The 20,746-nt window shown below is 42.1% G+C and overlaps 1 protein-coding gene across 3 annotated transcripts in view; it reads right to left on the reverse strand.

Moving 5' to 3' along the window:
* The window catches only part of pola1 (polymerase (DNA directed), alpha 1), a 48,410-nt gene extending 28,491 nt beyond the window's left edge, over positions 1 to 19,919 (reverse strand). The window contains exons 1-26 of one of the 3 annotated variants that reach the window (XM_034572742.1): positions 19,735 to 19,919; positions 19,155 to 19,282; positions 18,190 to 18,286; positions 18,036 to 18,113; positions 17,816 to 17,931; positions 17,217 to 17,279; positions 16,575 to 16,676; positions 16,354 to 16,501; positions 16,086 to 16,254; positions 15,707 to 15,879; positions 15,509 to 15,621; positions 14,882 to 14,995; positions 14,715 to 14,789; positions 14,478 to 14,616; positions 14,094 to 14,248; positions 13,847 to 13,931; positions 13,542 to 13,603; positions 13,311 to 13,400; positions 13,103 to 13,219; positions 12,798 to 12,973; positions 12,572 to 12,701; positions 11,890 to 12,009; positions 11,703 to 11,793; positions 11,482 to 11,606; positions 11,203 to 11,352; positions 10,822 to 10,944 (exon numbers count right to left, since the gene is read on the reverse strand). In XM_034572742.1, the coding sequence (XP_034428633.1) occupies positions 10,822 to 10,944; positions 11,203 to 11,352; positions 11,482 to 11,606; positions 11,703 to 11,793; positions 11,890 to 12,009; positions 12,572 to 12,701; positions 12,798 to 12,973; positions 13,103 to 13,219; positions 13,311 to 13,400; positions 13,542 to 13,603; positions 13,847 to 13,931; positions 14,094 to 14,248; positions 14,478 to 14,616; positions 14,715 to 14,789; positions 14,882 to 14,995; positions 15,509 to 15,621; positions 15,707 to 15,879; positions 16,086 to 16,254; positions 16,354 to 16,501; positions 16,575 to 16,676; positions 17,217 to 17,279; positions 17,816 to 17,931; positions 18,036 to 18,113; positions 18,190 to 18,286; positions 19,155 to 19,282; positions 19,735 to 19,783 (2,988 nt within the window). In that variant the 5' untranslated portion in view covers positions 19,784 to 19,919. Of the gene's footprint in view, positions 1 to 10,821; positions 10,945 to 11,202; positions 11,353 to 11,481; positions 11,607 to 11,702; positions 11,794 to 11,889; positions 12,010 to 12,571; positions 12,702 to 12,797; positions 12,974 to 13,102; positions 13,220 to 13,310; positions 13,401 to 13,541; positions 13,604 to 13,846; positions 13,932 to 14,093; positions 14,249 to 14,477; positions 14,617 to 14,714; positions 14,790 to 14,881; positions 14,996 to 15,508; positions 15,622 to 15,706; positions 15,880 to 16,085; positions 16,255 to 16,353; positions 16,502 to 16,574; positions 16,677 to 17,216; positions 17,280 to 17,815; positions 17,934 to 18,035; positions 18,114 to 18,189; positions 18,287 to 19,154; positions 19,283 to 19,734 lie in introns of those variants that run through there. The other 2 variants (XM_034572743.1, XM_034572744.1) reach the window with 2 other exon arrangements.
* Between the last annotated feature and the right edge of the window lie 827 nt (positions 19,920 to 20,746).

Genomic DNA, 20,746 nt, shown 5'->3' on the forward strand with positions numbered 1-20,746 from the left:
TGTGTGTGTGTGTGTGTGTGTGTGTGTGTGTGTGTGTGTGTGTGTGTGTGTGTGTGTGTGTGTGTGTGTGTGAAAGAGGGAGAGATCTGAGCAGCAGAGGGATCCTAACAGGTGGGGGCCCAGAGGAGTGGAGAGTTGGGTGGGGGCTCTGGGTCGCTAATCTGGGGGGTCGGAGGGACGGAACGCAGTGTGACCTGTCACCAGCAATCTGCTCCTCAATCAACCACAGCCGCATATATACACACCCCGACTCGCACTGTGCTCAGCGTCGGGACAAGGACGTGGCTATTTCAGAGTGTCAGGAGGGGGCGGGGTTAGGCAGCAATGGAATTGTGTGGGGGGGGGACGGCGTTCCACTGAAACCAGAGTGGGACTCCAGCAGGCTTTATGGGCTGCTCGATACTGCTGTACGGCAAGGGGGGGGTTTGACTCATTCACAGAACAGCCATCTCCATTAGGGACTGCAGTCAAGGTCAAGGTCTCACCACAAACACACACACAAATTTTGGCCTGAGCACATGCACCCTGAAATGTGCTGCTAAGCTTTTATGCAGACGAATCGACTAAACTGACTCACACTGGTTTAGGAGAGGAAGACGAGGAGGGGAAGAAGGATATGAAATAATTCTCAGGACTTAGTAAGATTGAGGGTACATGTCGATAATTCTTAAAACCAAATGCGACTCTACCGCTGTAATTTGTGACGTCTAATATGATGGTTTTACCGACATTTTCAGTGAAAAGATTACTACATTTTAGTCAAGCTTTCAAATCATGTATGAAAATGCTTTTTCCTTCCAGGTGTAAATTTAGATCACGGCTACTTTTCGTAGATGTAAGAGTATTTTATTCAACATCTAGAAATAAGAAGAAGAGAGGTAGATAAATAGAAGGGACTGAGCGAAAAAAAGGAACAGAAGAGAATCCATATTTGACCGAATGCAGAATCCTTAATTTTTCCGCATTTTGTTATGCTGCATCCTTTTTTTCTCCTTAAATTAAATTAAATTAAATCAGAATTTAAGAATTGTTTGCTAACTTATTGACAAGGACTAGTATTCAGACACTTTGATATGAGACTTGAAATTAATCTTAGGTGCCTTTCGTTTCGCTAGATTCACTTTAACTCTCTTCATACCTGCAGTAAACATCTATCTCAGGTGCTTTGATCACAAGTGGACAACTCTAAATAGAGGTGTGAAGGTACCAAAGATGTTTTGTAGTCTGTGGCTACATTCTCTGAGCTGAATGCAAATGCGTTGTGGACCACATACTGTATGAGGGACCACCTACTCATCTGACATCCTCCGACCCTAATTGATTTTCGACCGGTTGCCAAACTAAGGCCATGGGGTTGAAAGAGCTAATTCGAGCAAGAGGGGGAGAAAGGTCTTGGTAACAGAGGTGACCAAGAACCAGATGGTCACTGTGACTGAGCCCCTGTGTGGAGATGGGAGAAACATCCAGCCTGTAGCAGACTCATTCAAAAAAAATGCAGTCGCATCTTTAAAGTCATGATCCAAGAATCCAATGATACTAATTAAATTCTATCTCATAGAATGCATAGACAATTGATGAGACTTCAGATTCACAGATCTGTTACATAGGCCAGACGTCCTGGACTGAGACATCACACCTCGACCAACGCAGCCCCTTGTATTGTTTTAAAGCAGGGTTCAGTCTCAACGCCCCTTCTACTTTGTTATCTCATATATTGAATTTGAAAATCTATGTTAAAATTAACTCTTTATGATGAGAAATCTCTCTTCAGTATTTCCTTTTCACGTTGATGAGCAGTCAGAGAGAAGTGGTTTAAGGAGAGCGAGACAGAAGAGGAGGATCTGAGGAAAAACAAAAGACGGAGAAACAAAAGCAAAGTGCAGAGAAGTGATGGATAGAGAGATGTAGAGAAGACAGAGTGAGAGCAAAGTGCGGCGGCAAGGGAGGATGAGTGAGGTGAGAAGGTGTTGATGTAATTGATGTGTGGACTCATTTAGACAGGTTTTCCATATGCTGTCACTTCCAGCAGGACAAACTGCATCAAGGAATGAACCATGTGAAAGACAAGTCATTTGACCATGACGCTGGAATGTGTGCAACTGCTGGTGTGCGCGCGCGTGCGTGCGTGCGTGCGTGTTCATCTTTATACACATACCAACCACACAGATATTATATGGACCAATGCAAACACATATCCCCAGGGGGTAGAAAGAGTGTGTATGTTTTCCCTCTGATGACTGCACCAGTCACCACAGTGAATTCCTCTCATACCGAAAAAACTGAAAAGGCCTGAGAGAGAACTTGTTCAGACACTAATAGTGTCATTGTCTTCTGTAAAACAGCTGCTTGTTTCATATTCGCATTAGTCAATCAACCAATTAGTTGCCTGACAGGAAATGAAACTGCGAGGGGTGGCCAATTAAAACTTCAGACATATCACTGCTTACGGTTGCCTTGTTGCACAAATATGAAAACTTCATGTTCAGTGTTTATTTCCTTAAACATAAAACGTAAGATATGAAGTTAATCACTTTTTATGTTTATGTCCATGTCAAGTTAACATTTAATTACATTTCTTTTTCAAACTTAGGAATCACTGAAACATTTTTTAAAACACATTTATTGCCCGATATGTCTATATCTGAGGTATTTTACAGAAATGTACTATTTTGAAGGACTGGCACTGAACAATAAAGAAACGTAAGACAAGGAGGGAGAACAGGAAGATGTCTTTTCTCTAGCATGCACCATTGTACTAATGAAAAACAAGCCTGTCGTTATATTTATTTAGGTTTGTTTCGTTAACTACTTCATTAAAACTAATTGCATCAAGAAAACGATAAACAATTAGGGAGCTGCTGTACCTGTAGTTTGGTTAATTTGGTGTGGACAGAAGAGAAGAATTATCCTGGTTTGACATCCTCCCTCATGATATCAACATGGAACCATGTGGGTTTGTTAAAATCATTGCTTCCTTGACAATCAAATATCAATTTGATAGTAGTTGAGGGTTTGAATTTTCTGTATTATCACACATTCCCCATGATAAAATATTGTGGTCTGTTTTGCTTTCACACCACAAACAACAATACGTGTGTTTGGAAGAATAAACGTTTTTAACAGTTAACTCACACCAGCCAGGAGGAAAATATCCTTACATGCCCTTTATACCTTCTAGATTATGTGATAGTAACACTAATCAGAGCAGCAGCCTCACCAGTTTTGGGCCAAACACACAAGTGTGGTGGACTCTGGATTTAAACCAATTTGCATTGTTTTACAGTTGAAATTAATAATTCCCATTTAGAAAAAACACAATGCACCCAACAATCCGCCTCGTTTCTTGGGGAAACCAACTTTAGGCCACCTGCTCCTGCCAGTGTTGGAAAAATATGTAGTTGGGCACAAGTCCATGATATAAACAGATCTCTTCAGTCTGTGCATAAACCCAAATCTCGATTTTCAGGAGAGATTAGCGAAACGGATTAGATTTGATATTTTCCAGAGCCATTTAAGCAACAGGAGAAATCTGCATTTGCCCGATGGCTTTTTTCACAGCTTGCAATTTGTGCTTTTAACCATGTCTCATGTCTTTGCATGTGCACCTGTGTGCCCATTAGCCGGGAGTTATTGCACCCTGTCATTCTAATTGATAAGTGGTTCAGCCCTCGTTGTGATATCCGCCTTTTCACAGCTGTTGTTCAAGCGATTCGTTGGCCTCATCTATTAGGCATCTACGTGTTTTGTTGTCATGTCGCTCTCATATATTCTTTTATTTCAATACCACTTCCAACGCCTCTGCAAACAAAATCTCTTTTCTTTGCACAAGTTGACATTTTCAAATAATATTAGTCGTAATTGACCCTGTTTGGCTGAGTGACAAATTGTTTAAATAGGAGAGGAAGCAATAAAGATGATACAGACAAAATGAAAAGAGGAGGAAAAGGGCATCCAACGTCCACCCTCGGTCTCCCATTCTGACCTCAACACACACACACACACACACACACACACACCACACACACACACACACACACACACACACACACACACACACACCCACACACACACACACACACACACACACACACACACACACACACACACACACACACACACACACACACACCTCTGCTCATCAGCAGATCAGAGGCGGCATGTTAAACCTCAGTGTGGCAAGAGGGCCCTTGTAAAAGAGCCTGGGGCACCAGTGCCGATTGTTTTTGAAAAGCACTCAGCTGAAAAGCATTTTGGGATGACAGTCGGCCGACTGAAATAGCACCTGTGGAGGAACACACCACTGTCAGAGCTCAGGAGCCGTTGTACGCACAACACGTACACGGACGCGCATGAGTATGCACGCACAGACAAATCACTCTCTCACTAACACAATGTCACAAAAAAAGATGCAGGAGATTTGAATAAAGAAAATGCACGATTTGCAAACACGCACACACACACACACACACACACCTGCCCTGGCAGATGCCATGGCTGTGTCCTCATAGCTGCTGCAGGGAGGGTCAATCTGTTTTTAAAGCTGCGTCTGATTTAACACAAACCGGTGCAGATCCCGAACGCTGGCATTCATCGAAAATGACTAGACAGTGACAACAATCCAATTAAAAATATGATACTTCCAATAGTTTCAGTTTAAATGTCCTAGAATGCTTGTATTTTTGCCATTGACCAATTACGGAAACTATTTGTCAGACGACCCCAAATCTGTGTTTTAAAAAAGTAAAATATGATGTGAAGGAACTTCCTGCAATAATATATGTGATCAAGAACTCAAATGTCTTTGCAGATGTGTGCTGTAACAGCTGCTGTATCTCCTTCTCTCTTATGATTGTTTATATTAAGACCGCCGACTCTCTTCATACAGTCTTACCCAAGTTTTGTGTGGGTGGTTTAACAGGTTAGTGATGTTTTGAGTCTGTTGTGGGGACCTGTCAGTGTCATAATTGGAAACGTTCAGTTTTCTGGTCCATGACACTTTTCATAATCAATTTACATCGATGAACATGTTTCGCATCCACAGATCAAAGTTCTTCTCCAGTTGGAATTATAAAGTTCTGAGTCGTGGACTCTCTCATCTGTGTTTTTGCTCTTTGCCGTGTGGAAGAAAGGCTCAAAGTGCCACTAATGACAAAAGCATTATCCAGCACAACAAAATTAATAGAAAATTCTTTGAAACGATAGACGTTACAAAATATATATCATCCCATCACGTAGACTTATTTATAGACTTTAAAGGGCTAAAACTGTCAAAAGAGGCCTATTTCTCCTCTGCAAAAATTCTCTTTAACGTTTATAATCCAGTCGGGAAATTTCCTTATAATATGCATCAGTGGCTTTAAAATATGGTAATTAAGGCTTTAACGCCAAACCAAATGAAACTTGAAGCTCCACGCTGTGACATCTTCCTGATGCATTTACCATCCATGCAATGAAGTGAAGATCAGAGCATCAAGTCTATCAGGTCATAAATCAAGAAACTTAAAGATTTCAATAGAACTGTACATGTGCACCACTTCTGTGCCAGGTCAGCTTAAACCATTTACTAATTATCCTCTTATCCAGCCCTATCAGTAGCCCTGATAAAGACAGCAGATGTCAGATCAATCCATTATCAATTATAATCCCTGTCATTAGCCCAGTCTCACATGGCCTCATTAGTAGGTGTTACCAAAGTCGCAGTTTGGATTCTGAAACCCTGTCCTGTCCACTGTCAGCCCTCACAGACAAGCTAATGTAGCCAAAATAGCAGCGACGCTCCCATGTGACTATTTGTTAAGTCCCCGCCTATCCAGAGCAAAGCCAGCTCTTTAAGCGGACTACAGGACCATGGAAACATGCAGCCCTCATTTCCCCAGACACGAGCGTGTACACATGCATGTGCAGACACACCATTGTAAGGGGGGGGGGGCTTATGTATTCTTACGTCTAATTTAGGAAAATGTAAAAAAAGTGACCCCAGTGATTCTGGGACAGCAGCGGCGATTGAAACCCTGCATTAAAGAAACAAGGGCAACAATATTTCCTTGCACAACCATCGCAGCCTGTAGTCGAGCAGACGGACGCGCAGACATGATGGGGGTGGTCGAGGTATTCCTGTGTCCGAGACGGGTAAAATGATTTGTGGTTCTTGGGACGAGAAGAATGAAACGCTACCTAAAAGGGGGACAACAATATTTACTCAGACTTCATTACACCCGCATACACACGTACAAATAGAGGTTTAACCTCAACCAAACTTTGACCTCTCCACACCCTCTGCTCTGTCACCCAAGCCCACTTCTATTCTTCACTCTGCATGCCGTCCAATAATGTCAACTACGAGCTCCTGTCAGGCTGTTTTTAAACACAAGGACAGAGACTCAATTACAGGAGAATGGCCATCGGGAGTCATCCTCCATCCACACACACCTGCTAATGGTTGTCAGGTTTGCTGGCAAAAGGGTCAAAAGTCAAACCAATCTGCGTTCCGCAACAATCAGCGGCTTCCACCAGCCTGTTGTTAACATCACTCGTTTAGAGGACATAAACACCAACACATTTTGTTTGTGGTGACAAGGGAAGGTTCGTGATTTTTTAAAACAAAATCATGGTGGTGTGGCAGCTGTTGTGGTGCCCTTGACTGGTAACAGACACCCCTGTTTGCTGTGGCAAGTAATATTAGGCCCCAGGATGTGAAATTAACACCAATAACCTGCCAATAACCACAAATAACCAGGCAATAACCAGCTAAATGCAGCAGAGTTTTTCCTTCATGATTCTAAATCTAGCCACAGATTCTACAAGTTAACACGAAGAATCTGGAGGCAGGGAGCCTTGTGGTTTCTGATTAGACCAATTATGTTTAAGAAGATTTTGGCTGAGCGCAGGTAAACAGTCCATGTGGAGAGCTAAAGAGGTGGAACACATCCAGTGAAATGCATTGGTTATTGTTATTTATATTTATCTGCATTCATATGCAGCTAGAGATTAGCCCCAAAATATTGTCTGGATCTAAACAAATCTGCAAAAAGTATTGTTGTTTGTGTTTTGTGTAGAGAAACCTTTGACTTGTGTGATAAAAGAAACTACTCAATGTATAGAGCCTTGGCCCGGATATCCGCCCTCTACTCCAGAAGCCCCAAAATAATAACCCCATTGCCACCAGAGGCTGATTCGTTATCAGACAATAGACGATGGGCTCCATTATTAGACACTTATAGATATTCCTCTTTATCCCGTGTCAGGTGAAACCGTGGGATGATGTCAGGGAGTCAGCAGCCACTCTTCAGTGGACAGTGAGTCTTACTGGTGTGACAAATGCATCTTTCAGCCTATTGAACATACACGTGTACGAGTTGTCTGTGAGTCATAGATGTGTTCCTCTGCACCCAACCGTTCTCTGGCGAACATACAAAAGAACCCAAAATAACGCAGAGGGGTTGAGGGGGACATCAATCTGTGGTGAACCCTCGCCTGTGTAATCCTAAACCTTCACCTTCCTCTTAATACCCATCATCCCCCCCTTAATACCCACACATACCAGGACAGAGGAGGGCCACAACAAATGGTCTCCCCGACAAAGGGCAGAGTTCGGCCAGTAGCACTTGTGCACATTCACGGATGGGCATTAACACACAGTCAAAGACACACACACACAGACACACACGGATAAAAGACATACTCAAGGAACTTGTATATGAGTCGTGGGGAAGGGGGTAAGTGGGGGTTTTCCGCTCTTAACTTGGCAAATCTGATCAGAAGAGCCACAGCCAAGGGTCTGTCATCCCCTTCTGAGCCTTCCCGTCTGAACCCGCCGCGGGCTGACACACCACTGTGGTCCCTGGCCTGACCCGTTGTGCCACAGGGGGTTAAGGCCTCAATTTAAAATGAGAGTGAGAGAAAGGTGAGAGCTAAGCCAAGAACACACGCGCATTCAGCCGAACACTCGTCCATACAGATGAAGGGAATGCGGCGAGGGGCGGGGAGGGTGGATTTATGTCGGCTACCGAGTAGTGGTTAGTGCGCGTGTTACAATTATAAATATAAAAAGCCTCTTAAATCATGATATGAAAGTTGAGTGCAAATGTGACGATTAAAATGGGGGCGGGGGTGCAAATGGCAATACCCACAAATACACTAGAAACCCGGCTATAAATGCCAGCTGGCCTCCCTGGCTCGCCGCAGTCGGAAACTACCAAGAACCACTTGGCTGGCGGTCATTAAACTTCAGCGCCCGATACAGAGTCAATAAAACAGCTCAGTTTTGTTCAAAGTGTTGAACCAAACCACCTCCAGGGTACGTGTGATAAGTGATGGCTCATGTACTGGGAGCACTTCACGTTGTAAATCCACATTCTAAAAAGATTTATTTTAGTTTTGTCCATCCAGATCAGGAAAACAATAACGTCGAAGCCTCATGAAACTATAAACCAGGATTTGATACTTGGTAGAATCATGTAAATGTAATTCAATGTAAAAACATTAATAGATGTTGTCACTAATTTGAACAGTTGAATCACAGATATGTACAAATTTAACTTAATTCTAGGAGTTTAATTATTAATTGTCTTAAATTAACTTCAACAACACATTATTTAGAGAGGTGTCCCTGTCCCTGGTTGTGTTGAGGCTGTGATCTACATACAGCCGGAGGTAAAAATAGATGCATCATAGATACAAAGTAAACAAAACTCTAACATTGTGCAAAGTGGAATCTCCCGCTACCTCAGCAAGTCGGTGCTGTGAACCGTGTGCACACCGTGACTTCAGATGTGACTGATAACCTTACGATGCACGTGTCTCCAATCATGTCATTTCACTCACCACTGTGTGCAACTTACCAGGGAAGTGAAGTCCTAATGGAATACAGTTAGTTTACAGAGGCCTCAGCACACTGGGAAAATTATTTCTAATAAAACCTAAAAAGACTGGTGGTGTTTAATATCACAGAATTACCTACTAAAGCAACCAGAGCTGAAATATTCCACAATACGTTCCTGTTTCAGTTACATTTCCTCAAACTACAATGTCTCAAAGTTTAAGGGAATTATTCAGCTTTTTTAATTTAAGAAGTGAAACAGCAAAGGTCTGGGACTGAGGTAGTTTTGTTGTTCTCATTGGATTTGTTGAAAATAATAAAAATCCAGAAAGTTGCCAACTTGTTCTTTTAACAAATCACTTTCCTGGGAAAGTCTTTGCACATTTCATTATTTCATCCCAAACTATTACCACTTACAAACCCTAATTTTATTTTAAAAGTTAATTATTATTTTGGTTGAAGTTTTACAAAAGATTATTTCAGCAATCTATATCTTGAGAATTGGGGAAAATCGCTGTTTGTTTGTTAATTTGTTGAGTCCTTAATCTTAAAGGAAGTTTTTTAACTGACATGAGAATTAAATTACATTTTCTTTTGTGCCATTTACAAACTGCAGATTTAAATTATGTTTCCAAATTATTTGGTTTAACACAACTGCACAAACAATGCGCAAAAATCTCACCATTTCAGATGATGAGAGAGAAACTCACTTCCTGTTTATGCTTCTTGGAGGAAATTAAGCAAGAAGGAGGTGAAGTGTAATTAACACATGCACCTCTGGCAGTCTGGGGTGAGAGAAACTCCCACCTGTACCAGCAAATAAAAAACACACCTTTTACAATGTAGCTCTGTCAGCCTAACAAGCATGACTGCAGGCACAAACTGACTGACAAAACAACACACACAGACACACAGACACACACACACACAGTTACTGCCCTGCCCTCCATTAGGGAACACAATGAGTGTGTAAGGGGATCTTAATGAAGGAGTCCCCTGAGGCAAAGCCTGACGCCTCTGCTGAGGATGTGTACTGTTAGAGCTCATTAAAAGAACATGAGTACAACCACTGACGAGGTGAGAGAGAGAGAGTGTGTGCGTGGTGCTCGGTTACAATACCAGGTTTAGCCGTTTATGTCATGCAGCACACACGCCGCTTCGCACCAGTTTATCGAGCGCGCACGCCCACGTTGTTCCATTCGTGCGTGTTGACCGGAGTCATTACACAAACAGACTTTACATGGGGAGAGTGAGTGTTCAGAGTGTGTGTGTGGTATTTTGTTACTGGAAAACACTCACACAGGACTATTGATATCACAGACACGAGAGCAGGCCTCTTATTCTGACAAAATGAACTTGAAGAAGGATTAATCATATTTAGAGGAGGGAAGGGCGAGAGAGGAAGAAATTATTTAGTGGAGAGAGAGAGAGCGAATGACAAATGTGAGACAGGAGAAAAAGAAAAAAAGAAACACGAGATGAGGAAGAAAAAGTCTGGAACAAAATGGAACAGAGGAGGGAAGCAGTGCACGTGTGGATTCTGATGTAGCAGTGCCACCTTGTGGATAAGAATTGAACTGTTTTGACTTCTACTGCACTCTACTGTTGATTAATAGTGAAGACCAGAGATTTATACAGAGTGTATGTGCTTTTGTATGATCTGCTCTGTGTTTAACAATAAGCTTATGTACTTATACAACAGACATATTGCACATTTATACAATTAGTAATTTTATTGTATACATTTCTATTTATCGTATGTATTTTGGATTGTTTCTATTCCTGTTTTATTTCTTAGCATGTTTACCCTTGAGCTACTACTTTTTGTGCTGCTGTGTCAAATTGAATTTCTCCTACAGTGATCGATAACTAAATGTCTTATCTTCTTTTAGTTCAGCTTGTGTATCAGCTTTCAGAGGCATGACAATTAAAGACTTTGGCATCTGTAATGGCCACAGTCCTTAATCAATGTGCATATGTGTGTGTGTCAGTGTTCCACTCACCTCTCGACCCTTGTGTGTGACCAGGGCAGCGAGTGGCTTGGCGTAGAAACGGCTGAAGCTGAATCCCAGGCAGCCGTACATGCTGTTAGCCGTCAGCTTCAGAGCCTTCTGACGGATGTCGTACTGAGGAACCGTTAACCAGAGTTATGTTTGGCCAAACAGATACAAGCCGACGCACATCTCAAAGTCATAATCTTATTCATCCAAGAGAATGACGCCATCGAACATCAATCAACTAGCGGACAAACCTCGTTCTATACCTCCCATACTCATTTGTTCTGCTATAGCAAGATAATCACACATGCTCTGTCTAGAAAACAGCGAGAGTGACAGTGTCATGTGTATGTTTGTGTTTGACTGTATGAATAATTGCATGTGTACCTGCAGGTAAAGGTCCGGGTTGATGTCTTGCTGTTTCATCAGCTGTTTCACTTGTTTTCTCCGCTCAACCAGCTTCCTGATTTCCTTTGGCAGGATTCCCATTTCCAGGGTGGAATCTGGAACCTCGGGAATCTCCTCTGGCTCGTTCACCTATAACCACGACAACAGGAATTAAAACAGAGAAAGGAAATGGAGGCTGGTGACATGGATCTTGAGCCACCCACGTGTTTGCATGAATAAATCATGTGTAGTAAACATGTGAAGACGTAACTGACAGACCTCGTTCTTCTTCCGGGTGTTGTGAGCTTCCCTCTGCACAGTGGTGAAGCAGATGTTGAACTCCTGGATGATTGAGGGATACAGGCTGTTGAAGTCGAGCAGCAGCACAAACTTATCATAGAAACCTAAAGAAAAGAGATGGAGGGCGGTTACAGAAAGAAGAAAACACACAGATACATAAGAGCAACAAAAATTTGCAAAGATTTCCAACATGTTCTTACCAACTTTAGGATCCAGCACTAGACCTCCAGCATAGGCTGCCTTCTTCTTCCGCTTGTTTTTCCCTGCATCCATATCATCCTCTCCATCGACCTGGGACACAGGAACAAAAAGGGGAAAAAGGCAAGAAAGCCTGGTCACATGATTGTACATTGAAAAAGAGAAATCTGTGTGTTTGTGCGTCTCTACCATCGCCAGCTGGGCCTTTTTGAAGGAGGGTTTGTCCGGGACGATGTAATTTTTCTCATGGAAGGCATGAAGCAACAGGAACTCATTCCTCTCAGAGCGACCGCCCATCAAAGTACGAGACTGCAGAGAGAAGCAGGAAGAAAATCAGGTGATTGGAAAAGGAAATGAAAAAACTTATATACCAGACTTAAGCCAGAAGTAAACTTTAGCAGTGATGGATCTTTTTTTCTTTCCAAAAATCTCTCCGTAAAATACATGGCTTGATCACAACAAACAGAAACTAAGTTTTAGAAAAGGCTTTAAGTCTAAAATCGTTTCTAATCATTCACAAGAACAAAGTCTTTCTTATGTCACAAACTCTTCTGCTTCTGACTGCACATAAAAAACAGCACAAAAGTTGCTGACTAGAGTTTTTAAACCTCTGCGACTGTATATCCTTCTGTCTTTTGTCATGAACATTTCAAATAATAATGTTGATGGTACAGACGTTTTCACTTTGTGGGGCCAAATATTCTCTCAAGCTCATCCCTCAATGATTTAAGGTAGAGGTATTTTAAGTGTGTCTGCTTTTTGGATGTTAACTTCAAGACTGTGAAGTGCAATGTTAACTGTTATCTCATTGAGTTACTAATAGTCTGGTGTGATGAAATCAGAAATATGAAACAGTTTTGCTGAATGTTACCATGACATTGCCGGCGATGTTGGTGATCTGCAGAGCCAGCGGCAGCACGTTGAGCTCACACATGATCTGGAGGATCAGCTTGGCGTCCGTCCATGTCAACTCCAACAGGTAGAGCAGGTGAGGAGAGTCACTGACAAACACAAAACTCACAGTTTAGGATGCACAAACAAAAATAATGTTTGTAGAAGAAGATATTTACATTAAACGTCCCTTTAAACGTATTCACCTGTAGAGGTTTTTGATCTCTTCCTGCGGGATGGTGACTCTCTCCGTCTTCAGCACCTGTGCAGTCAGCTCAGTCAGGTGATAACTTTTACAGCGAATCAGCTCCTTGGCTGAGATCTCCACATCGCACACCAGTCGGCCACATGTTGCGCTCTTCTCTGCAAAGGAACCACGACCCTGCAAGAATACAGGCCACAAAAACACATAAACACAAGCACATACAACATATGAAATGATTAGTGATGTGAAGAACGGTAAAGAAATACAACAACAGCCTCTATTACTTGGGATTTTAGTTTTTCTTACACCTAATTTGGGCATATTTGACCTCCGAAGGCGTCCAATCTTAGACCAGTGCGGAACCTTGCACACGTTGATCCTCTGCAGAAGCACTTCCAGGTCAAAACCAAAGATGTCATGGCCCTACAGGAAATAGAAGGGCACCACGGTGATGAAGCATTTCACCCATTTCCTGTGCATCTTATGTTCCTATATCCCAGTGTCTTCTACTCACCACCAGCACATCAGGGTCAATCTTGTGCATCTTGGCCAAGAAGAAGCCGAGCAGAGTTCGCTCTGTGGCAGCTATCTCCACCTTCCCATTCTAACAGAGGGAGGGAGACACTCAATGTTCAGCATTCACACAGACCACGGAGAGGAGCCATAGTGCAGACAATATTCCCTACATCAAGTCAAAAGAAACCTGTACATTGAAATCTAAAATACTGAAATAAAGGCCACTCACCTTCTTCCTGATCGCCTCTTTGAAGTCGTACGGGAAGATACAGTCTCCTGGTTTACTGACCACTGAAAAAACAATAATCATTTCTACACGTTCATCATTTTTAGACTCACTTGTCGACTGAGCTTCTGATTAGTATTCAACATGTTCAACCGTAGGACATACTGGCTGCAGAATAAAATGTAAATCTGATGTTTATGACATATTTATGTGACTGAATATGATTAAATTCCCATACATTTCCATTTCATACACAATTCTGTGCAATTCTATAAATAAATAAAAAACAGCAAATTTGAATAACTCACCACAGAAGTGGTTCTGGTAGGGAGGTCGAGGTGCAGATTTATCCATATGGAACTCATAGTGAACGAGTGCAGCCAGAGACACAATCTGCAGAAGAACAATTATATCATCACGTCCTTGCTCACTTTATATTTCAGTCTGTTTACAGCCACAGCAATAAATAACACTGTTAAATAATAACATGATATACTACAATAATGAATCCATCATACAGTTCCTGCTAAAAGTGGGAACTGACAATGCTCTGACCTCATTGTGGTGCGTCTTGGTGTTCTGGATCGTCTTGAGGCTGATGGACATGACAGTGATGGGCGGAGGAGTCAGGTCTTTAACCACAGAGACCAGGTCACTTCTCAGGGCCAGAGCTTCCACCTTACACCAGCTCACCGGCTGGCTCAACAGCTCTAACACACACACACACACACACACACACACACACACACAGAGGAGACGTTAGATTGGCAATTTTCATAGGAGATTCCAAATTTATTGTAAAATCCAGAGAAAACATTTCCTACTCTGATGACCTGGAGTGTATTTTACTTTTTACGTGCATAATCCCTTTTAAACAACAAAATGCAGGTAACGATCGATCTTTGAAAAATGGGCCACATTTCTAGATATCCTTCTTACGTGGAGTCTTGATGTCGAGCCAGCAAGGCCCTCTGATCTTCCTGCTGAGGAGGAAGTGCTCCAGACTGGAGGTGTTGGTACCGAAAATGTGGGAAAAGGTTGCCCCCTTCAGGTCAGTAGGCAGCGCAGGAAACTCGGCCTACAAGAAAACAAATTCCCCACACAGATAAATGTGTTACTAGGAGAAAACCATGGACAATCTGGGGAAGGTGGATACGTGTGCATGTGTCTACTCACAGAATATCTGACCTCCAGGTATTCACACTGACTGGGCACATCAGGAATTTCAAAGGAGTAGTTCCTGTCCACTTTCTGCAGAGAGACAAACACAGAAACCACAAACAAGTCAGACAAGCCACCCACCAGAAAAATACTATTATGCTATAACTAAGGTTGGGACCAACCTTGGACTTGAACTTCATAATCCTGAACTTCTCAGAGAGCTCGTTTAACTCCTGGTAAACGTCCATCATTCCGACAGGAGTATCCGACACCTCCCCAGTCTTAGGATTTACTTTCTGTTGATTAAAGTTAGAAGAAAAAACAAGTTAATAAAAAGGTGTTAAAGTGATCACACACACATTTCACAAGTAGAAAAAACAATAGATAAAAATCTAGTTTCATTCTACATCTGTACTTTGCATGGAAAATGAATTATAATTATTTTAGATTCCAAAACTATAAAACTTTATAGTGTAATAAAAGTTCTGTAATTAAACTTAAAGGCAACTGACTGAGAATCTAAACAAGTGGTCTTACTCATTACAGTAATAAGAGATAACATATACGTAGATGAAGTGTACATACATACAGAAATAAAAATTATGAAAGGTCGTGATTCACTATAACACCTGTTCAGGGTTTTCTAACAATCCACTAAGTATTAGCAGCAGAACCTGGTTGTTCTGTTTCTGAAAACCTAGCGATCGTTACGATTTTTTCCATTCGCACATCCCCCTGTCTGAAAACAGCAACTCTAACCGTCCTATGAGAGTGAGATTAGCAGCCATGTGACAGAACAGGAGACCTACGTATTCCCGAGGCAGCAGGTACATGGTCCGCTCGATGTTCTTGACAGAAACGCAGCAGCTGACGTGAGACTTTGCAGATTCGATCCACACTTTTCCAAACAGGTACACCACACCTAGCGAAATGAAAATATCAGCAGGTGCCTCACAGCGATAGTGTCCTCTCTACATATTTTCCCTTCAAGTGTAAGTTTGACTCACCTGGCTTACTGTACGGCTCTTCAAATGCATCCAACCAATAGAAACGGAAAACCTGCTCCCCGTCTGGCCCCTCCGCTAGGGGGAGTTTGCTGGAGTCGACCTGTACCTCTGCTTGAGCCTCGGTGACTCCGTCCTCCTCCTCTTGTCCCCAGGAGCCTCCGATCCTGCTCGACCTGGAAATGGACAGAGGAACAAAGATGTTAAAACTCAAGCTCATTAGTGAATCCCTCCCATGTTAGCAACAGCACATAATTCACTTTATGCATTTATTATACATGAAGGATTCGGTGTCTCTAATGTGTGGAAAACTGAAAAAACTGAGGCAGAAAAATCTCATCCAGGTCTTGAACAGACACATCGAAGGCAGATACAAACGTACATGAGGACAGAATCCGGACACTCTGCTTTGGGCTCCACTTTCACTGCAGCCACCGCTCCGACTTTAGATCCAGGCTCAGCATCCTCAGTAACTACAGGCTTCTGCTCCTCCAGTCCAACCTCCATCGGCTCATCAAAGTCCACACCATCAAACGCCAGAGAGTCATTTACTAAGAGACAAGTCGCCATAAAAGATAAGAGAGAGCTCTTTTTCTATAGGGAGACAAACAGAGTAAAAGTTTGTACAACTGTGTCTCTGTCTTCCTCACCTTCCTCATCATCCAGCTCCTTCACCCGCTGCTTCTCTGAAGGAAGAGCAGGTTTGGAGGGAGGAGGAACAGCTGATGCCCTTGGGCTCGGGTGAGAAAGCGGCGGGCGGATCACTTTGGACTTTAACCCTGTAGCTGAGGGTGACTCCTGGTGACAAAACATTATATGTTTAAAATATTTTCAAAACAATGACAGAAAATGTTGACGGATTGAAGAATACCTTTGGCATTTGAGGTTTGATGGAAAACGGATTCAAGGGTGATCCAAGAGACTTCTTTTTCTTCAGAGTCACCACAGGCGGAGCTGCCAAAGGACTTGGTTTCTAGGAAGACAGATTAAAAACTGATTTAAAAAGCAAACATGACAATATATCAGATGGACAAAAAAGAGGAGTAAAGGTCGGCTATAAAAAAAAGTCACCATCACTACGCAAGAAATGAGGCAAAACCATATTAACCGACATGTGAAATCCTGTATATATGACTTCTTCACCTCAAAAGGTTGAGATTCTTCTGTGTTTTACTGAGACATGACAGAGGGGCATGGAAGACTCCCCCTAATTGAATTATGCCCAAATTAAGTGTTTGGATCCATGGGATTTATCATCTTTCTGTCATGTTTTTCACTGTTTTTATATATATTTATATCACTTTTTATCTATTGTGTATTTCTACTTTCTGGTGTCTAGTGTCATTCATTTACACACCATGGCCTGCTCGCGAATCATTAATATTAAAATCTATATTTTTAGCAACCACTTGACAAATTATGGGAGAACTCAAACTCAATACTGCTGTCAAAGTATCTCTATAAAGAAAGGACAATTAATTATTTTCTGTTTTCTAGATGGTGTGTTACTAACCTCAGAGTGCAGGTCCTGTAGGATGTCTCCTAATAAGTCGTCTTTGGAAAGGTCCACGTCTTTCTGCAACAGACAAAATTACACTTCTGATCAATGCATGAACAAATAAAGGAGCAAGAATTGGTGTCAGTGTTTTCTCCTGTTCCATTTTTGTGTTTTCACTTCCACCGAAATGTAAAACTAGAATTAATGCCATGCAGTTGTATGTATGCCTCTACCAGGCAAACGTGTTGCAGGAAATAAGATCACAACCTCCCTCTCTGTTCCTGAGTCATGGTTAAATAATGGCCAGAAAACAGAACATTATAACGTTACTGGGAAGTTGACCTTTGACTGTGTTGACATTGATTCTTAAAAATATGTCAAAATTTACACATAAATTCTTGAAAAATGTGCTTTGTGAGGACAGAGTGACCTTTAACAAACAAAATCTATTGTGTTCATCTTTTAATCAAAATGAATGTTTGTGACAAATTTGAAGAAATTATCTCGAGTAGTTCCTGAGAAAGGGATGGTTCAGAAAATCCACATGCAGACTTGAGGAAAGTTGCAATAGAAGCAGTTACTAAAGAAAGTCCATGACACAAACAGAAACACACCTCAGCCGGCCGCTTGACATTACTGTTCATGAAGAGGCTCTTAATGGTGTTGGGCTTAGAGACGGCAGCTTTCGTCACATTTTTCTTTGAGCCGGCTCCTTTAGCACCTGCTTTTCCTGCAAACACAAAAAAATGTATTTACACACCTAAACTGTCCATTGTCCAACTCCCACTCTCAAAGAAATACATAAAACTAATGTCTGATGCAGTCTTAGTTCACCTTTTTTGTTTTCCACTACGTCATCATCCAAATCGTCATCGAAGATTTCTCGTCCGTCCTCCACATATCCTGTTCCATCTGGGTGAAGAGAAGTGTTATAAGACCTCTTCATCACACATATATTCCTGCAGTGAATAAAGAGACTGAGACTCACCGTCATCAATAATCCAGTCATCCTCTTGTCGCTCTCGTACCATCTTTGAGTACTGATCCTCGTCCACCTCCTCGTAAACACTGGTGAACTCCTCCACCTGGAAAACATGATCATTGGCTTAACATCTGTTAAACAAGCAAACCTGAGTAAATATTAAATCCTGAAGCACTTTTCTCTGTCAAGATTATGAATATTAAATTGCTTGTTCATCCTATAAAATGTGCTGAACAGGGCTGTTCACTGTCGTGGGGTAAAAACTTTTTTAGGGTTTACTATTTGTGTGCCCTGAACCAAACAAATAATTTACTTGTCACATACCAGCAGTTGTTTTTAGAGATAGTGACTGATGTTTACTAATGCTACAGAACTATCACCCTCTGTAGCACCAGTGCTATGTGCAAAAAAGTTAATGCACAGCCCTGCTAAACACACCGCCTTGTATGTTTCAATAAACTATGAAGGGATCAAAACTTGTAAAAGAGCTCCCGCACAAAGTCTAACTGGCAATCAGAGATTTATTATGTTACGTTCGGTACTAATCCTTCATCTGGTTCCAAACCGTTGCATAACAAATCTCTGATTGCAAGTTAGACAACATGCTGGAGCTCTTTCACAAGTTTTGATCTACTCGTCCCTCTGAGATTCAGCTGTTCCACGAAATGGAGTTGTGAAGCATTTTTTTATATAAAATATGAAGGAAAAGTAATTTACATTTAAGGAGTTCAAACGAGCCAAGATGTTGGAATTTTTTCCCTTAAAATTGGTGATCATTCTTTTGTTAATTGACAATTTCCTTGTGGAAATGACATTTTGGGGAAAGACCAGCTGATTGGTTGATACCAAGTCAGTAAAGATGTGTTTATAGATCCTAACAAGTCAGGGGATGCAGCTCTGAGGTCTCACCCCCTGCTAACGTCACTCCACACACAGTAACACACAGGCTGTTTGCTACACGGGGTCCTTACTTCATATTTGACCTTCTCCCCCTTCTTGGCCTTCTTCAGCTGCTCCAGCGCAGACTTCCTGCCCAACTTCTCCTTCTTCTCCCGCCGGGAGCGAGACCTGGCCAGACCGCAGGAGTCCCCTCCATCCTCTGAGGACAGGAGCACGTCACCATGACAACACGGCAGGTGTCCAACATGACAGTTTGATTTAACACTGACTGCACTGCACGACCTGGTTTGTCTTTTAACTCATATTACCTGAACAATAAACGCATCTGAATGGATAGTTAGTGATATTTAAACAATGGTTGCTTAATCAATTAATGGTACATTTACATATTCAGCCCAGGGCCTCCTGTGGAAGATGTCAAAACAGTAGATGTTAGCAGAACTAGCTTACAATGTGTTTAAAGCCTAAACTTCTATTGCTAACTGTTAGCATGTTTGCAACGTTATAGACACAAGCCCTGCTAACGGCTAAAGCATGTTCCCTCTGCTGGTGTGATAGTGATAGCTAGCAGGTGTGTTAGCTAACTCCTTCGCTCCCCTCCGAGCCAGTCCGCCAAAGTTAGCTCCCAAACAAAGCGACGCGGCCACTCACCGGCGCCCTGAGCCTCCGTGTCTTTGTCGGGGTTGGACACCGGAGCCATGGGTGTAGGTTCTTGTTGTCTGACAGCAGCTGGTGAGCACCGGAGAGTCGGTCGGTGGGAAAGACGGTCAGTCAACACAACAACAGGACGATCACCCGCCAATTTACTTTCCCGGGGAAAGTCATATGCAGGAAATGACATCACGGCGCTGCCAGCCAATGGGATTAAATAATTTCTGGCCTATCGGGGGCAGTGTTGTACAGTGTAAGAGTCTTGTGTACATCACTCGATCCAAAGACATGTTAACTAGAGAGAACAGTGTGTTACACTATAATCATTACATAGAAAACATAATATAATGTACATTCTACATACAGGCTATAACTTCAATGTGGTATATACATAATAATATATAATATTCATAATAGCAGTATATGTGTGCATCATGGTAAACACATCTCAGCAACTATCCTCAAATTAGATTTTTCAAATTAGGATCAGGCCACGTGGTTCTCCATCTTTTCAGTGTCTGTTCCTGTGTATCCCTATAAAGTTCGTTTCCATGGCGACCAGGCGGGACTATGGAGGGCACAATGGCTTCCTGTCCCAGATTGGGGCCACACAGTAACTACAGTGAACAATGAAAACACAAAGGCCGGTTTGTCCTTCGTCCCCACAGCATATTTTAGCCTCTTGATGCCATTACATCACAATAATAATCCATATCTAACCCTAATAGCCTCATAACATATAGTGGGATAATGGTCACATCATCATTATGATCCTATGTGTGGCTTTAGAAGCAAATAGTTATTAGAGCATGTTCTGCAGCCTAAGAACTATTTTGGTGTGTTCCTTCAAATGCATCATTGTTCTTATATTTTTTTTTTTTTACTGTGCAGAAGATGTGATCACTTCTCAGGATGAGGCTACAAGGTGCAGGTTGCATGAGTTATGTCCTCCACATGGGTGCAGCACAGTAGACAGAGGGTCTGCTGTGTCCACAGTGGTCGCAGCTGACCA

This window comes from Hippoglossus hippoglossus, chromosome 20 (assembly GCF_009819705.1).
Source record: "Hippoglossus hippoglossus isolate fHipHip1 chromosome 20, fHipHip1.pri, whole genome shotgun sequence".
Classification (NCBI taxonomy): Eukaryota; Metazoa; Chordata; class Actinopteri; order Pleuronectiformes; family Pleuronectidae; genus Hippoglossus; species Hippoglossus hippoglossus.